Raw genomic sequence first — 14,281 nt, 5'->3', positions numbered from 1 at the left:
AAGGAAGGGCGTTCTTAAAGAAGGAAAACTGTGTCTATGTCAACAGTGAGTCAACTGGAACACACAGCATGGAAATGTGCGCCTGTGCAAGAAAGAAAGATAGAAAGGAGTGACCTCTTTATTAATAAAGGGATGCTATGAATTGTCTTGCACATAGTAAAAACAAAATGGACACTGACAATAAATATACACAAAACATATACAACAATATGGAATTAGGCCTCAAAAGCAGGAATGGATAGACGATCAGCCCAAAATGAATACTAAACAATACTACAGCTTACTGAGGAGAGCTCACCTGTTAGTTCATATGAGTGACAATACTCAACCTAGGGACCAGATGCAAATGTGTGACAAAAGGAGTACAGCATTGTGTGTGTGTTCAGTTGTGAGCATATGCACTTGTATGTTTCCATTCATAATGCCCAGATCAGTAACGTCCACCTCCCTTTGAACATCTCCTTGTTCATCTTACTCTTCTCAATCCATTTCCTTGTAAGGTGTGAGCAAGAGTGCATCCGAAATAGCATTGTATTCTCTTGGTGGAGGAAGCTGATCAAAGGTTACTTTATAGAGAATAGGGGCCATTTGTGGCACATGCCAGGAGTTCTCTCTAAGGAATATCTTAGACCTGCAGTAATCTGGGAGGCTCCTCAGTAAATGGAAAAGGAATGCAATGGTGAGGGGGAAAGGGAGGGTGAGAGGAGCTAATGCCTACAGCTCAAAAAGGCACTTCATTGTTCTCCTACCTTTACATTCCTTTCCTCACCTTTTTTAATCACACACAAACACACATTATTTCTGCGCATTTCTGCACAGGCTTTTCTATTGATCTCTCACTCACTCAACCACCCAACTATTTCTTCCTTTGCTATAAACTAAGAAAAACTGAAACCAAAATCGTTAAGTACCAGTGAAAGGGAAAGTGTGTTTGTGAGTTTCAGAATCAGTGGATCAGTAACATGCCTAGTTCTCAGGGGATGTGAGTGTTGTGGTGCTCTGTCACAGCTTATAACAGGCCTAAGCATGCCAGTACTCTCATACTATCGGCTGCAATTCACCACATAAAAGCACATGGTGAAACGTTGTCCGTCAAAGAAGAATTCCAATGCAATTATAACCAAGGTATTTTTACCAATATAAAATTAAGAAAACAGAAGTCACAGACACTCAATTTAGAGGAACAGAGACCAGCCTTAAGACAGGCCAGCTAAAAGAGAGGCAATATATCAAAGGACCATAAGCCTTACCTTCACATGTCTCGTTGACCGCTTCAAACCCAGGTTTGCATTGGCACTGTCCAACAGGCACCACCCACTCTCCATCCACTGTGCAGTAGATACGAGGCAGCTCCTCACTCACTGCATTCTTCACACAGGCCCCTACCACCTCCCTCAGAGCCTGATTTTCCCCTCCACCTGCCACTGTCTCTGGGAAGGCAGCCAGGCTTTTGACAGTGGCCGGACATGTCTTGTAGTAGACCCTGACAGAGAGCAAAGCCACGCAAGCCCCAATGTCCTGGAATGCCAAGTAGAAGCCTTTCCTGCTTAGGCTTTCTACCACCCGTGTCTCTTTGTTGATGCGCAGATCGTGTCTGGTGGTGATCTCGTCTGGCGCAATGGTGGCCACCTTCTTGAAATGGCTCTTGCGGAAGCTGGTGCCGATATCAGCGTCTGACTCGGAGGAGAAAAGGTTGAAGGTTTCTTTGCAGGTGAGGGACGAGCCACCAAATGAGTTGCAGTCGCGCACAATGAACTGCAGCTCCACAAAGACCCGAGAGGCTGACGGGCGGCGCTGTATGAAGGTGCTGCGCAGCCAGTTGTCCTGCTCGCGCTCACCCACATTACACACAGAGTAGGTATAAAACTGGGAGCCATTCAGGCTCCTCTGGACCACTTCCCACTGAAACACAACCACACAGACAAACCATTAGGGATCCATTCACATACTGAGGGATGAATGACTAATAGCAGGTGTAAAGATAAAATGTTCAATGCTTGGGTGCGCCCAACTGCCAGGTTGATTTCTTAATTGCTTGCTGATATTGACAATACTATCATTCTAAAGTCTTTAGTCCATGAGAAGCACCAAACCCTTTGCAAAACGCCAGAAGTCATTAATTCACAATGGAGCAGTCTGAAACACTACGTTGGGAATATCGCACTTAACTGCATTGCATTTCAGGTGCGGAATGCATTCCACATTTTCCCTTGCGCCTTTTAATAGGGCAGGGAACTCCGTGCTGACACCCATTCTACAGCCTTGTAAAGAACATGTACAATAAATGTGGAATATCCAGGACTACAGATCAAGCAAAAATAATGTAGGGCAAAATGCATCTGATGGACATGCAGCATGTGGTCTGTCTGTTTCTCTACATTCTGTTGATTTATAGACTTAATACATAATTGTTTAAATATATTTATTTTGCTATCAATCGACACACAACACCCCAGAACAAAAAAGTTTAAACATGTTTTTAGGAATTTGTGGAACTTTATGGAAAATTAAGAACACTGGAGCGGATTCTGGGCAAGTCCACACATTGGAGTGTGAAGACCCAAAAATCACAGTTCACCAATCTTACAGAGCTTGAGGATCTGCAAGGAAAAATGGGAGAATTTTCCCAAATCCAAGTGTGCAAACCTGGGAAAGGCATAGCATAGGACACTCGTAGCTGTGATCACTACCGAAACGGTACAAAAGTCTGAAAATGTATGTACCTAAGATTTCAAGTTTAACTGTTCAAGCTTTTTTTGCCAATAAATGGGCACACATTTCTAAAAATATATATTTTCATTATGGCGTTTTGTATGCAGATTGACAGCAAAGGTTTTATAAGATCAATTATGAATCAAGTCTATAAATTGCACATATTTACACACTATTTATTTGAACAGTGACACAACTGTACTCCAGTTCTGTACTTTTGAAATGATACATTAACAAAGGGATGAAAATACTCAGCTTTGATTGTAGGATGACATTGCTAGGCCTTACAATTTTTTGCAATAATCTACGCGAGAGGTCATAGTTCACTTCGACTGCAACTGAAGGAGTATTCCTAACGTTGCTGTCGAAGCATTAGCTTTCCTTCATTTAAGCCTGTCAGAAAAGTTCATTATATAAAGTTCGGCAAAATCACATTTCTCGTCGAGAAAGGCATTTTTATAGGCTAATCTCTACTCTATCTTGCATCCGGGAGTTTGCATTTGTTTCTTGCTATTAACAAAAATGTTGAAGTATTTTTTCCTTACATGCTCTTGAAGCCTTTATGTCTGCCGACACGTGATAAAAAAGAAAGGTCTCTACAATACAGCCACTAACACCTGACAATGTTAAATATATAGTGCGCTCTGAACGAAACAGTTTTTTGTGTCATTAAAAAATATGAATATATTCTGGAACAAGGTATCGTGTTAAGATGAAACAAACATTAACGTGCCAGAGTGTCATGGCAAGAGGAAAGTACAGAGAAAATGAAGGAATGGCATACCAACTTCAAGTCATCACTTCTCCTTTAGTCCACCAGTCTTAAACAGCTGTATAAACCATTTATGTTTAGTTAAATTAAATAGATTTCAGATAGATTTGGATGGTTACATGATAACCTACACTAAATAGTTTAAGTATTCTCACAACACATCATTCACCAGAAACTCTTATCCACAGAAACTAACAGTTGAGTGCACACTGAATTTTTGTACTGGCCATTTGTGGGAATCAAACTCACAACCCTGGCATTGTAAGGGCCACGCTCTACAAGTCGAGTGGCATCTAGATGAATGTATCATTGGTTGATCATGTTTGAGTAAAAGGTAGCTCCAATGCTTGAATTCAAACCAAAAACCTATTCTGCAGTGTGTCAAACCAGCTGGATAAAACCAATCAGTTCATCAAAGTACTCAACCATGCCAGCCACATTCATTTCTGTTTAGTTTGACTCACCATAAATGTCACAAACTTTGCATACGTTACCTGCATTATGAGTATTAACTACACTCTACAGCTGACATAAGGATACAACTTTCAGATTCATACAGTGGCTAGCCATACTACAAACTTAACTGTACCCAGCTCATATGATGCAATTGTAAAATAGTCCTAAAATAAATCAAATAGTTTACTGATTAGCCAATGTGGATGAAAACAGAGTATGAGAATTGTGAAATTATTTCTGCAATAAAATGGGGATTTCTGCAGTAGTATTTGCCAAATAGTGTATGGATACTTACCCCTTGCTTGTCTGCTTGTTCATAGGGCCAGGTCAACCAGCCTAGCTCACTCCCTGATGCCCTCATATCCAATAACACCTCTGCAGAGAGGAAAAAGTCAAATTTAAGAAAATATGTCTTAACCTTGTGAAATGTGACAGGCTTAAATGTGCATTCCGGGATTACTGACCACTGGTTGTAAAAGCTAAAACTAAAAACAGATCCCTAAACATTTTATATTATGACATATGTGCCGACATGTGCCCCATGTCATCAAAACCACCCACTTTCAAACTTGGAATTTAATGGCTTGGTGAGATATCATAATTCTACTTATAAATCATATCACACAAACAACATATTACACATCCAGCCCAAAATGACAGGTTTAAAATAGTTTTTTTACATAAACTCCCTGAATGCATCTTTAACAGAGAAAGCTGGGACAAGTATAATTTAAAGTGAATTTGCTTGTTGCTAAAAGGCATTATCATGTGCAGTAATTAAAGGGCATAGGAGCAGGAGGAACAGGGGGACATGTTCTCCCTAATGTTTGAAGCAGATAAATTTGTCCCCCCACAATAATAAGAACTTTGCAAACATTGTGTGTCCCCCAATGAAACTCACTCATACACCCCTGCACTAATATTTTACTCCACAAATAGTAATTCAACATTTTAAGACCTTACACTGCCTGAAGTTAGGCTTGTCAGTGACTTTATAAAGGACACTTGCAATAACTAAAATATCCTAACTGCATTACTTATCATTAAACAGAAGAAGACGAAGCAGTTGTAAGCAGATAATGTTTAGGCAGATCATTATGCTATGTAGATTGTAGGCTAACTTGCACTGACTGTGTGCTTGTTATTAAGAAGTAAAACAGGGATCTCCATTTATTCATTTTAAGTAATTTGGATGGGCAAGACTGACACAGTAACAGAGCTATTGTTTTTGCCTAAATGACCCGCTCTTCTGTGTCATTTCATAGCTCATAATATCGTACTGCTTATTGATCTGGAAATATAACCAAAAAAGTTACAAATACAACAGGTACAGCCCTATATAATCTATGTAGATTACTATCAGCACATGCTAATTTTGATTACGATATTTAAAAGACAGCTAATACTGTCGGATGTGGTGCTATATAAATCCCCCAAAAAAATGTAGTGGAAATGAAACAAAATGTTAAAGTTATACAGTTGTGCTCTGTTCCACTTCCTCGTGGTCCCATAACCTGAACATTGGAGGATAGGCTATTGCAACAGAATGTGGTTCAAAATAGTCACCAAAGTGGTAAAAGTAGTCAAGATTGATTTTACTTACCCTCTTTAGTTTGCAACGTAATAAAAATACCGTTAATAAACACATAGGAAAATAACAAGCGCTTAATCCCACGGGAATCCATTTGGGAAGTATATTTCTATGGTAGGTTGGTTACTTCCACACTCAAATAAGTAGTCCAACTGCACAGTCCGTGAGCTCGCGGAAGCCTCATTCACAAATGAGGACGTCATCAACTCCGCCTGTTGGAATGCAATCAATTTCAGGGGGTGTGGCAAAACCAGAAGATACATTGGCATTTATGGGGTCTTTACTCTATCGATAATCATTTTTATATTTCTCATGTCGAAAATTCTGATCTGAGAATACTGTGTAAAACTCATGATAAACGTTTATAAAGTTGATGGGGATCCTAATCCAAATAAAATATATCCACATTGAATACAAAATAACATATGGGCTTTAGAATGTATAATACCATCTACACGATGAATATTAGGCAAGTAGGTGGGTGGATGTACGAGAAGTGTGTGTGTGTGTGGGGGGGGGGGGGGGGGGGGTGTATACTGATAAGAGCATGACTAGAGATCTCAAGAATCTATCACATGTGATATGTATAGCAACTCCTTTCCAAAGAAATTTGCTGGGAAATAAAGTTGTATAGTGTAACTATGTTTACAAATGATGAAATATGTGAGAATAATATTAATTATTATCCTTGTCTGTATCTTATAGTTTTATAAACCCTGGTATCACTATAAACGTCTTGAATAAGGCATTTTGATTTGCATAATAAACGTTTACCTTTGAATGCTGTCCTTACACTGAATAATTACCATAGAGGTTGTAATTTATTTTTTTTGGGTCGCACCTGTGGGCTCAACAAGACCCCCTAATCATTCCTCCAAGGGCTGGTAGCCAAGTGGATCGTTTATCACAAAGCCCCTCAAAACAGAGACAATGCCTGAAGCCGCATTTGTGAATTCCCCTGCTCTGTCTTTGTCTCTATCTCTGTCTCCCTCTTAATTCACACATGCATTCTCCTTTTCTGCACACATCTCTTATTGGAATATATATTTTTAAGATAGAGAGAAAAAAAACATAACAGAGCGAGAGGGAGAACATTTTATTGTGAATGTTAGAAAGAAGGGGTATGCAAAGAGGTAATGGTAGAAGTAAAGGAAGGACAGGTGGATACAGTTTCTCACAAAAGTGAGGACACCCCTCACATTTTTGTAAATATTTGATTATATCTTTTAATGTAATAACACAGAAGAAATGACACTTTGCTACAATGTAAAGTAGTGAGTGTACAGCTGGTATAACAGTGTAAAATGTGCATTCCCCTCAAAACAACACAAGACACAGCCATTCATGTCTAAACCGCTGGCAACAAAAGTGAGTACACCCCTAAGTGAAAATGTCCAAATTGGGCCCAAAGTGTCAATATTTTGTGTGACCACCATCCTTTTCCAGCACTGCCTTAACTCTCTTGGGCATGGAGTTCACCAGAGCTTCACAGGTTGCCACTGGAGTCCTCTTCCACTCCTCCATGACAACTTCACAGAGCAGGTGGATGTTAGAAACCTTGCACTCCTCCACCTTCCATTTGAGGATGCCCAACAGATGCTCAATAGGGTTTAGGTCTGGAGACATGCCTGGCCAGTCCATCACCTTTACCCTCAGTTTCTTTAGCAAGGCAGTGGTCGTCTTGGAGGTGTGTTTGGGGTCATTATCATGTTGGAATACTGCCCAGCAGCTCAGTCTCCGAAAGGAGGGGATCATGCTCTGCTTCAGTATGTCACAGTACTGTACAGTAAAGTACACAGTACTGTACACAGTACAGTAATGTTGGCATTCATGGTTCCCTCAGTGAACTATAGCTCCCCAGTGCCGGCAGCACTCATGCAGCTCCAGACCATGACACTCCCACCACCATGCTTGACTGTAGGCAAGACACACTTGTCTTTGTACTCCTCACCTGGTTGCCGCCACACACGCTTGACACCATCTGAACGAAATACGTTTATCTTGGTCTCATCAGACCACAGGACATGGTTCCAGTAATCCATGTCCTTAGTCTGCTTGTCTTCAGCAAACTGTTTGCAGGCTTTCTTGTGCATCATCTTTAGAAGAGGCTTCCTTCTGGGACGACAGCCATGCAGACCAATTTGATGCAATGTGCGGCGTATGGTCTCAGCACTGACAGGCTGATCACTCACCCCTTCAACTCTGCAGCAATGCTGGCAGCACTCATACGTTTATTTCCCAAAGACAACCTCTGGATATGACGCTGAGCACGTGCACTCAACTTCTTTGGTCGACCGTGGCTAGGCCTGTTCTGAGTGGAACCTGTCCTGTTTAACCGTTGTATGGTCTTGGCCACTGTGCTCCAGCTCAGTTTCAGGGTCTTGGCAATCTTCTTATAGCCTCAGCTGTCTTTATGTAGAGCAACAATTCTTTTTGCCATGAGGTGCCATGTTGAACTTCCAGAGACCAGTATGAGGGAAGTGTGAGAGCGATGACACCAAATTTAACACACCTTCTCCCAATTCCCACCTGAAACCTTGTAATACTAATGAGTCACATTACACATGGGAGGGAAAATGGCTACTTGGGCCCAATTTGGACATTGTCACTTAGGGGTGTACTCACTTTTGTTGCCAGCAGTTTAGACATTCATGGCTGTGTGTTGTGTTATTTTGAGGGGACAGCAAATTTACACAGTTTTACAAGCTGTACACTTACAACTTTACATTGTAGCAAAGTGTCATTTCTTCATTGTTGTCACATGAAAAGATACATATTTACAAAAATGTGAGGGGTGTACTAACTTTTGTGAAATACTGTATGTAATTGATTGCATTTCTACAATCATTGATTAGGATATTTCGGTGTCATTTATGTATATGTATGTCAACAATCACATGGGTATTTTTTCCTTCCTGTTGTCGACTGTTGACAGCATGCCACCCACACCCCATCCTCTCCTCTTTTCTCCAGACCATCTCTGGTCTCATTCCTCTTAAGTCCTGGAATCAACAAATCCCTGACTATTTGCTGCATCACCCCTGAGTTCTACAGACCAGTATCCTTTCTGTCTTTCCTTTCCAAAACATGACAGCGTTCTGTTTTCAACTAACTCTACTATTCTCTCAGAATGATCTTCTCAGCCCTAACCAGTAACAGACTCTTTGCATTTTCCAAGTGGACAATCTCCTCTACTCTTATCCTCCTAGATTAGCAAGGCAGTCCCCTGCAAAGCCCAATGAAGCCCTAAATCTAACTTATTTGGACAATGTTTTGTATTAGCTATGCAGAGTTCTTGTGTGTCGCAGTATAGCTTTACAATTCTGACATTTCTGGTACAAATAACAACAATAAAATGTTTTGCCTAATATGGCTATGGGTGATGTATCACTATTTGGAGAATAAAGCATTATTCACAAATGTACTATAGCTTCATACAATCGTTGTTTGCAAGAAGATGATTGTGTGGCTAAGACCACTGTTTCATGTCTTGAATGAATGGTTACCCTAATTAATAATAAACAAATCATATCATTTATTTGCATCGATCAAATATGCAGTCAAATCAACTGACAATGGTAAACATATGCCTAATCTTTACAAAGCTCAGACACACTCAACCAATTTAGGTAAAAATCACAAAACGCTAATGAAGTGGATTTTTCAAGCCTCCATCAGGTACACACATATTGTAACCTACTATACATCATTCATGACACCGGTAGACAGATGTCAGTAAAACAAACAGGCAGTCATTACACAGTTATTTGGTTTCTGACTATTGTTTGCTATGGAATTGGAATGAAATATCCCTTGTAATTTATCATAAATACATTTAACAGATATTTATTTTATCAGCTATGAGTAATCTCAAATTACTGGGGGAACACTGCTCTCCTAAGACCTGCAGTGGCTCACAAAATGGTTCATGGCCCATTGGTATTCTGTACGTTTTATTCAGTTATGACATGAAATCAAAATTGATTTAATGGGTACTTTTTGCCAATGATCAACACAAAAGAAGTCCTTAATCAAAGTGAAAAATAATATCAGCAATTTGCTCTAAATTAATTACAAATGTAAAATAGAAAATCATTGATTGTGAAAGTATTCACCCCCTTTGCAATGACACCTGAATGAGCTGTGATTTTCACGTAATTTGTTTAATGGAGTCCACCATACCTTTTAACAGATGAAGGGATAGTACAACCTAAAATCATGTTTGGGTGAATGTCCTCTACCCATGGTGTCATATTTCACAATAATCCATTATTTACTTTTCGCTCTGTCTAGAGTTAAAATAAAGCCGTCTTACACAATTAACAAAAGTTGCACTGCATGCGGAATGTATCTCGAAAGCACTTCTAACTATAACTGTCATCAGTTCCCCTCAAAGAACCTGTCAATGTTGTCTACCATGAGAGAATGTTGTAATTTTTACAATACACTTATTTTCAACTGCCCTGACAAATAGTGAAAAGAATTGCGAAAAATAGTGTAGCTTTTAAACTGCAGCTTTTGGTAATTGGGTATTGAACATTCATGAATTTGGATGAAGCCAACGAGGCAAAAAGTAAACAATGGTTAATCGTGAAATATGACACCATGGGCCTTCTGGCACAACATCAGGAAAATAATTTTAGGTCAAACTATCTCTTTAAGCAATATTTCATTTAAAAGATTAAGGAAACCAGTTTCACCCAATAAGTGTCAGCCCATGCAGTAAGGATTTAACCTGAGAATTCTTAAATTCTGCACTAATAACAGAAAAAAGCAATAAAACCATTTAAGCTATTTTCTGAAATGTTCTTAATATGAAATGTTTAAGACATATGTTTATGAAGTGCTCAGTAGAAGCATGCTCCTGTCACCAATGGGAATCAAATCTTGCGTTATGAATACAAGCTTTGTCCCTGAGGGAGGGAACAAGGTGCCAGGGGTGGGGGGCTAATACAATCACACCAGACTGGTGTGTAGCTGCTTGGAGCCTCAACTCTAGTGCTTTAAATATCCAGTGTACACTTGCGATCACTGATTTCAGGACCACTTTTCCCTGCGACTTGGCATGTGGCCCAAAATGTATGACATGTCACTCCCTCCTTCGTGGATTGAAGGTTATATTCATAATCCAAGGTTTCCTTCCCGGTCAGTAACTTCAGTGCCACAAAGGGGACAATACACAGAGCCACTAAGCCCATGAGGCAGAATTCTGATGCAACAAGCTCAAGCAACCCGTCCAAAAACAGAAGCCAAAAAACAGGTCCAAAGACATGTGCAAGTGATCACATGGCTGCCGCACCAATCTTAGCAACAGACAAACCTACAAAGAGCACCTGGCGCTTGCTACCGTAAGTCATAAGAAATGGCCTCCGTAAACTAGAGACAAGCGTCACTTGGAAAGTGCACCTCAAGATATAAAACATTAGTCACAGGACATGAATCCCCTGGTCTGGTCCAGATGATGCAGAAGCACAACTGTGCAGACAGTCAAAGGTGGGGGATGAATTATACACTTGATAGGTCCATGGCACTACAGGCATAAAAGCCGGATAGGGTGCAGCAAACCTAGGAATCAATGACTGCAAATCAAGTGTAGGATGGATGGATCGAAAGTGCATAGGGAACCAACACGCTGAGCCAAAGCCAGGGCCAGAACAACGCTGTCTACAAGCCACTCATACGCATAGAGGGTCCTCATAGACACAACGTTCAGGGGGGAGTCCTCTGGCCCGAAAGATCAACTCGCTCAGGGACCCTCCTCTCTCACCCTCGGATCCGTGGCAGCAGTCTGCCAGGTAGGGACTGTTATGAGTGTCCAAGACACAGGAGCACAAATCGGGCCAGTCGTAACCTGAGATCAATGGCCACTCAGTGGCCCGGATGCGTACATCTCACTCCCACGCCCATAAATGCCGAAAATGAGTGTTGAACGGGCACCAGGGCCTTGCTCAAGGCTAGGCCGCAGAGAAGAGGGAAACTCACTCAGGAAGGTCTGGGAGGAAGCTTCCCCATTTCTTGGACTAGGACGGGACCAAGGCAGTCACCAGCCTACGTAGTAGCCAAACCAGGGATCTGCTCAAAGGCAGGCCAGGCAACCCTTCAAGGTCCAACTTATGGGGCCGTGGGGCACCCATGGAGCACTCACTCCCTTTCCTCCTGCTCCTCCAGATGAGTGAGGCTAGGTTAACCAATGCAAAGCTGAAAAGACACTGCAGCGGGAGACGGAAACATAGAGGCTATTCGGAATGGAAGGAATCTACTAAATCCCCACCTGAGGATGCCACCAAAGCCAGCCATAGAAAAGGCCAAGCGTTCAACATAGAGAAAGCCACAAGAACAAACGATCAAAAATGTAGAAAGCCCGCAACGGCAAGTGCAGGTTTAGCCAAGACTCCACTCCTCTGCCTGGAGTCACAGAAGTCGACAAAGCCAACAAGCCGAGCCCGGCAGTGGAGCACATGATAGACTAAACACAGCAGAGAAATAAGCCTCTGATCAGAGACGCTGGGCACAGAATCGCACAAACCGAAACAGCACAGAACAGTAGAAGCATGTTCTAAGCCAAATACACCCAAAGGTGTTCATTGAACACGAGGCCCTTAATTGTGGGCTCTGGGTAGAACCATCTGCAGAGAGTTCTATGTAGCGTCAAAATAGTTTCACAAATTGGTGCAAACTTAAGAACTCTCTATAGTTCTAATTATCCAATTTTTTTAAGAGTCTATTGTGCTTCGTGGTGATGAGTTTAGTTATGTGGCAAAAAGCAAAACCTGGTGGCTGAGGATCCATAGAACAGGGTGGTAGGGGCAGCTGTGAATTCTGTGTTAAACTGTAACAGAAACTCCCTCAATGTTGTTGAGTCGAACACAGTCACTGCCTGGGGGGAAGGGAGGTGGGAATGTGTAGTGTGGTAAAATTCCATGAAGAGACAAATATAAGGTCAGTGTTTGGGACCGGAAAGTACTGCACAAACACTGAATAGAGAGAAAAGGATGGCATAGCTTTTTACAGTGCTGTACATGTTTCCAAGAATAATAAGCGATTCCAAGGATCATAAGAGATATCATAGCACAATGTCATGTTACTAAAACTCTTAACTCCTTTTTAGAAATGACAAACCTTCCCTCCCTCTGGGCTGAAGTGTAGAAGGACTGCATCCATTCAGTTAAAATAATTACATTTCAGAACTCTAGAGGCCTTTTCACACAACATTGTTCTAAGCCCTGGGCTATCTTAGGCCCAGGCTAAGACTGGCCCTGGGCCAGCTTAGCCTGTGTTCACACAATAGTTTTTTAACCCTGGGCTAGGAATTCACACCTGTATTCCTAAACACTGGGCTAATGGACAAATACGTCACAATACCATTTTACATTCTATGATAAGCTACAAATGTTACGTTTTCTCCGGCATGCAAATAATATTACCGTAGCCTTCCTCACTATTTAATTAACAACTTGACATCGATTGATCAATATGCCCACCCTGTCTGTATTTGCTTGGGCAACTTTGTTAAAAAAATGCAAAGAGAAAAACGTTAGTCCACCTTAATTATTTCGACTTATTTGCTAGATTTATGTCCAAAGAAAGTTGCAATAACTACTTGGCTAAGATATGGCAGGATAATGAAAAGTGTGCAGAGTGAAAGGGCCAAAACAGACGCCGCTGTTAGTAACGGCACGCGTAACAAGCGTATGTAAATTCAGTGAAAGAGCAGGTTTTGTGATTGGACAATAAACGTTCTATGGTTTTATTCTTGACCCCGTTTCACACTGGTTATTTTGGAGCCCTATTTCAGGCTGAGGGTGGTGCTAGCCCACTTCAAAATATGCAAGTGTGAACACTTGCTTAGCCCAGGGCTTAGAAAGCTCCTAGCCCTAGGCTAAGGTGCAGTGTGAACACGCCTTAGCTGGAAAATGATCATATTTACTGGCTCCCTTATTATTGGAGACATGTCATGATACCAGATTTTATCTTTAATCATCCAAGTAGAATGACTTGATCCTCCTTTATATCAGATGATACTTCTGTGGTTAGAGGATATTTAAGATAATGCTTTGAAGAATTTGAAAACTAGAAAGAGCACATCCAGAATGTCTGAGACTCTGGAAGGACTGGGCCTGATAATAGTGAAAAGGGCATGAGAGCTGTCTAAGATAGTCATCTGTTGATTCGGTTCCAAAATACCTATCCTTTCAGATCACTGAATCGGTTAGTGTGCGTGTGTGTTTGTGTGAGAAAGAGAAACAGGGAAAGATAAGAGAGACATACATTAAATAATTTTGTCAGGTTTTCCAGGGGATTTCCAGGCAGAATTCTTACAGTATCTATGCTAAGGAGTAATTTAAAATGGTAGGCAGCACCTGCCTTTGCAGTTTCCCCTTCAGGCCTATAGTGGTCTGCAGTTTGCTGAGGTAGGCATGTGAAGCATTTCTGACCCTCTTCCATAGCCTACTGCCCCATATTTCCTAACAAATAAGAATGCAGTCCCAATGAAAGTGTTGGGACAGCTGTACACATTGTGTGTGCATGTCTGAGCCTGCACGACTGTCACTGAAAATAAGGAATGTCACCAAGTTGTAGTATTGAGTGATACCTTTGTTCAGCATTTATTTATCCTATGTACAGTAGATAGAGCCTATGTAGACCATGTATACAGAGTTTGAAAAAAAAAAAAAAAAGGAATGTTTCAGTTTTTTATGTTCACTGTAGGTTCACTGTAGGTATTGTCTAATTCTCAGGGACATCACCAG

At 41.1% G+C, this 14,281-nt stretch overlaps 1 protein-coding gene across 1 annotated transcript in view; it reads right to left on the bottom strand.

Moving 5' to 3' along the window:
• The window catches only part of epha2b (eph receptor A2 b), a 32,108-nt gene extending 26,381 nt beyond the window's left edge, over positions 1–5,727 (bottom strand). Inside the window, exons 1-3 of the mRNA XM_010875416.5 lie at positions 5,544–5,727; positions 4,236–4,315; positions 1,251–1,902 (exon numbers count right to left, since the gene is read on the bottom strand). Coding sequence (XP_010873718.3) covers positions 1,251–1,902; positions 4,236–4,315; positions 5,544–5,625 — 814 coding nt within the window. The 5' untranslated portion in view covers positions 5,626–5,727. The remainder of the gene's footprint in view (positions 1–1,250; positions 1,903–4,235; positions 4,316–5,543) is intronic.
• Between the last annotated feature and the right edge of the window lie 8,554 nt (positions 5,728–14,281).

Source organism: Esox lucius, chromosome 12 (assembly GCF_011004845.1).
Source record: "Esox lucius isolate fEsoLuc1 chromosome 12, fEsoLuc1.pri, whole genome shotgun sequence".
NCBI classification, from domain to species: domain Eukaryota; kingdom Metazoa; phylum Chordata; class Actinopteri; order Esociformes; family Esocidae; genus Esox; species Esox lucius.
This window is presented reverse-complemented; position numbering and strand designations above follow the sequence as displayed.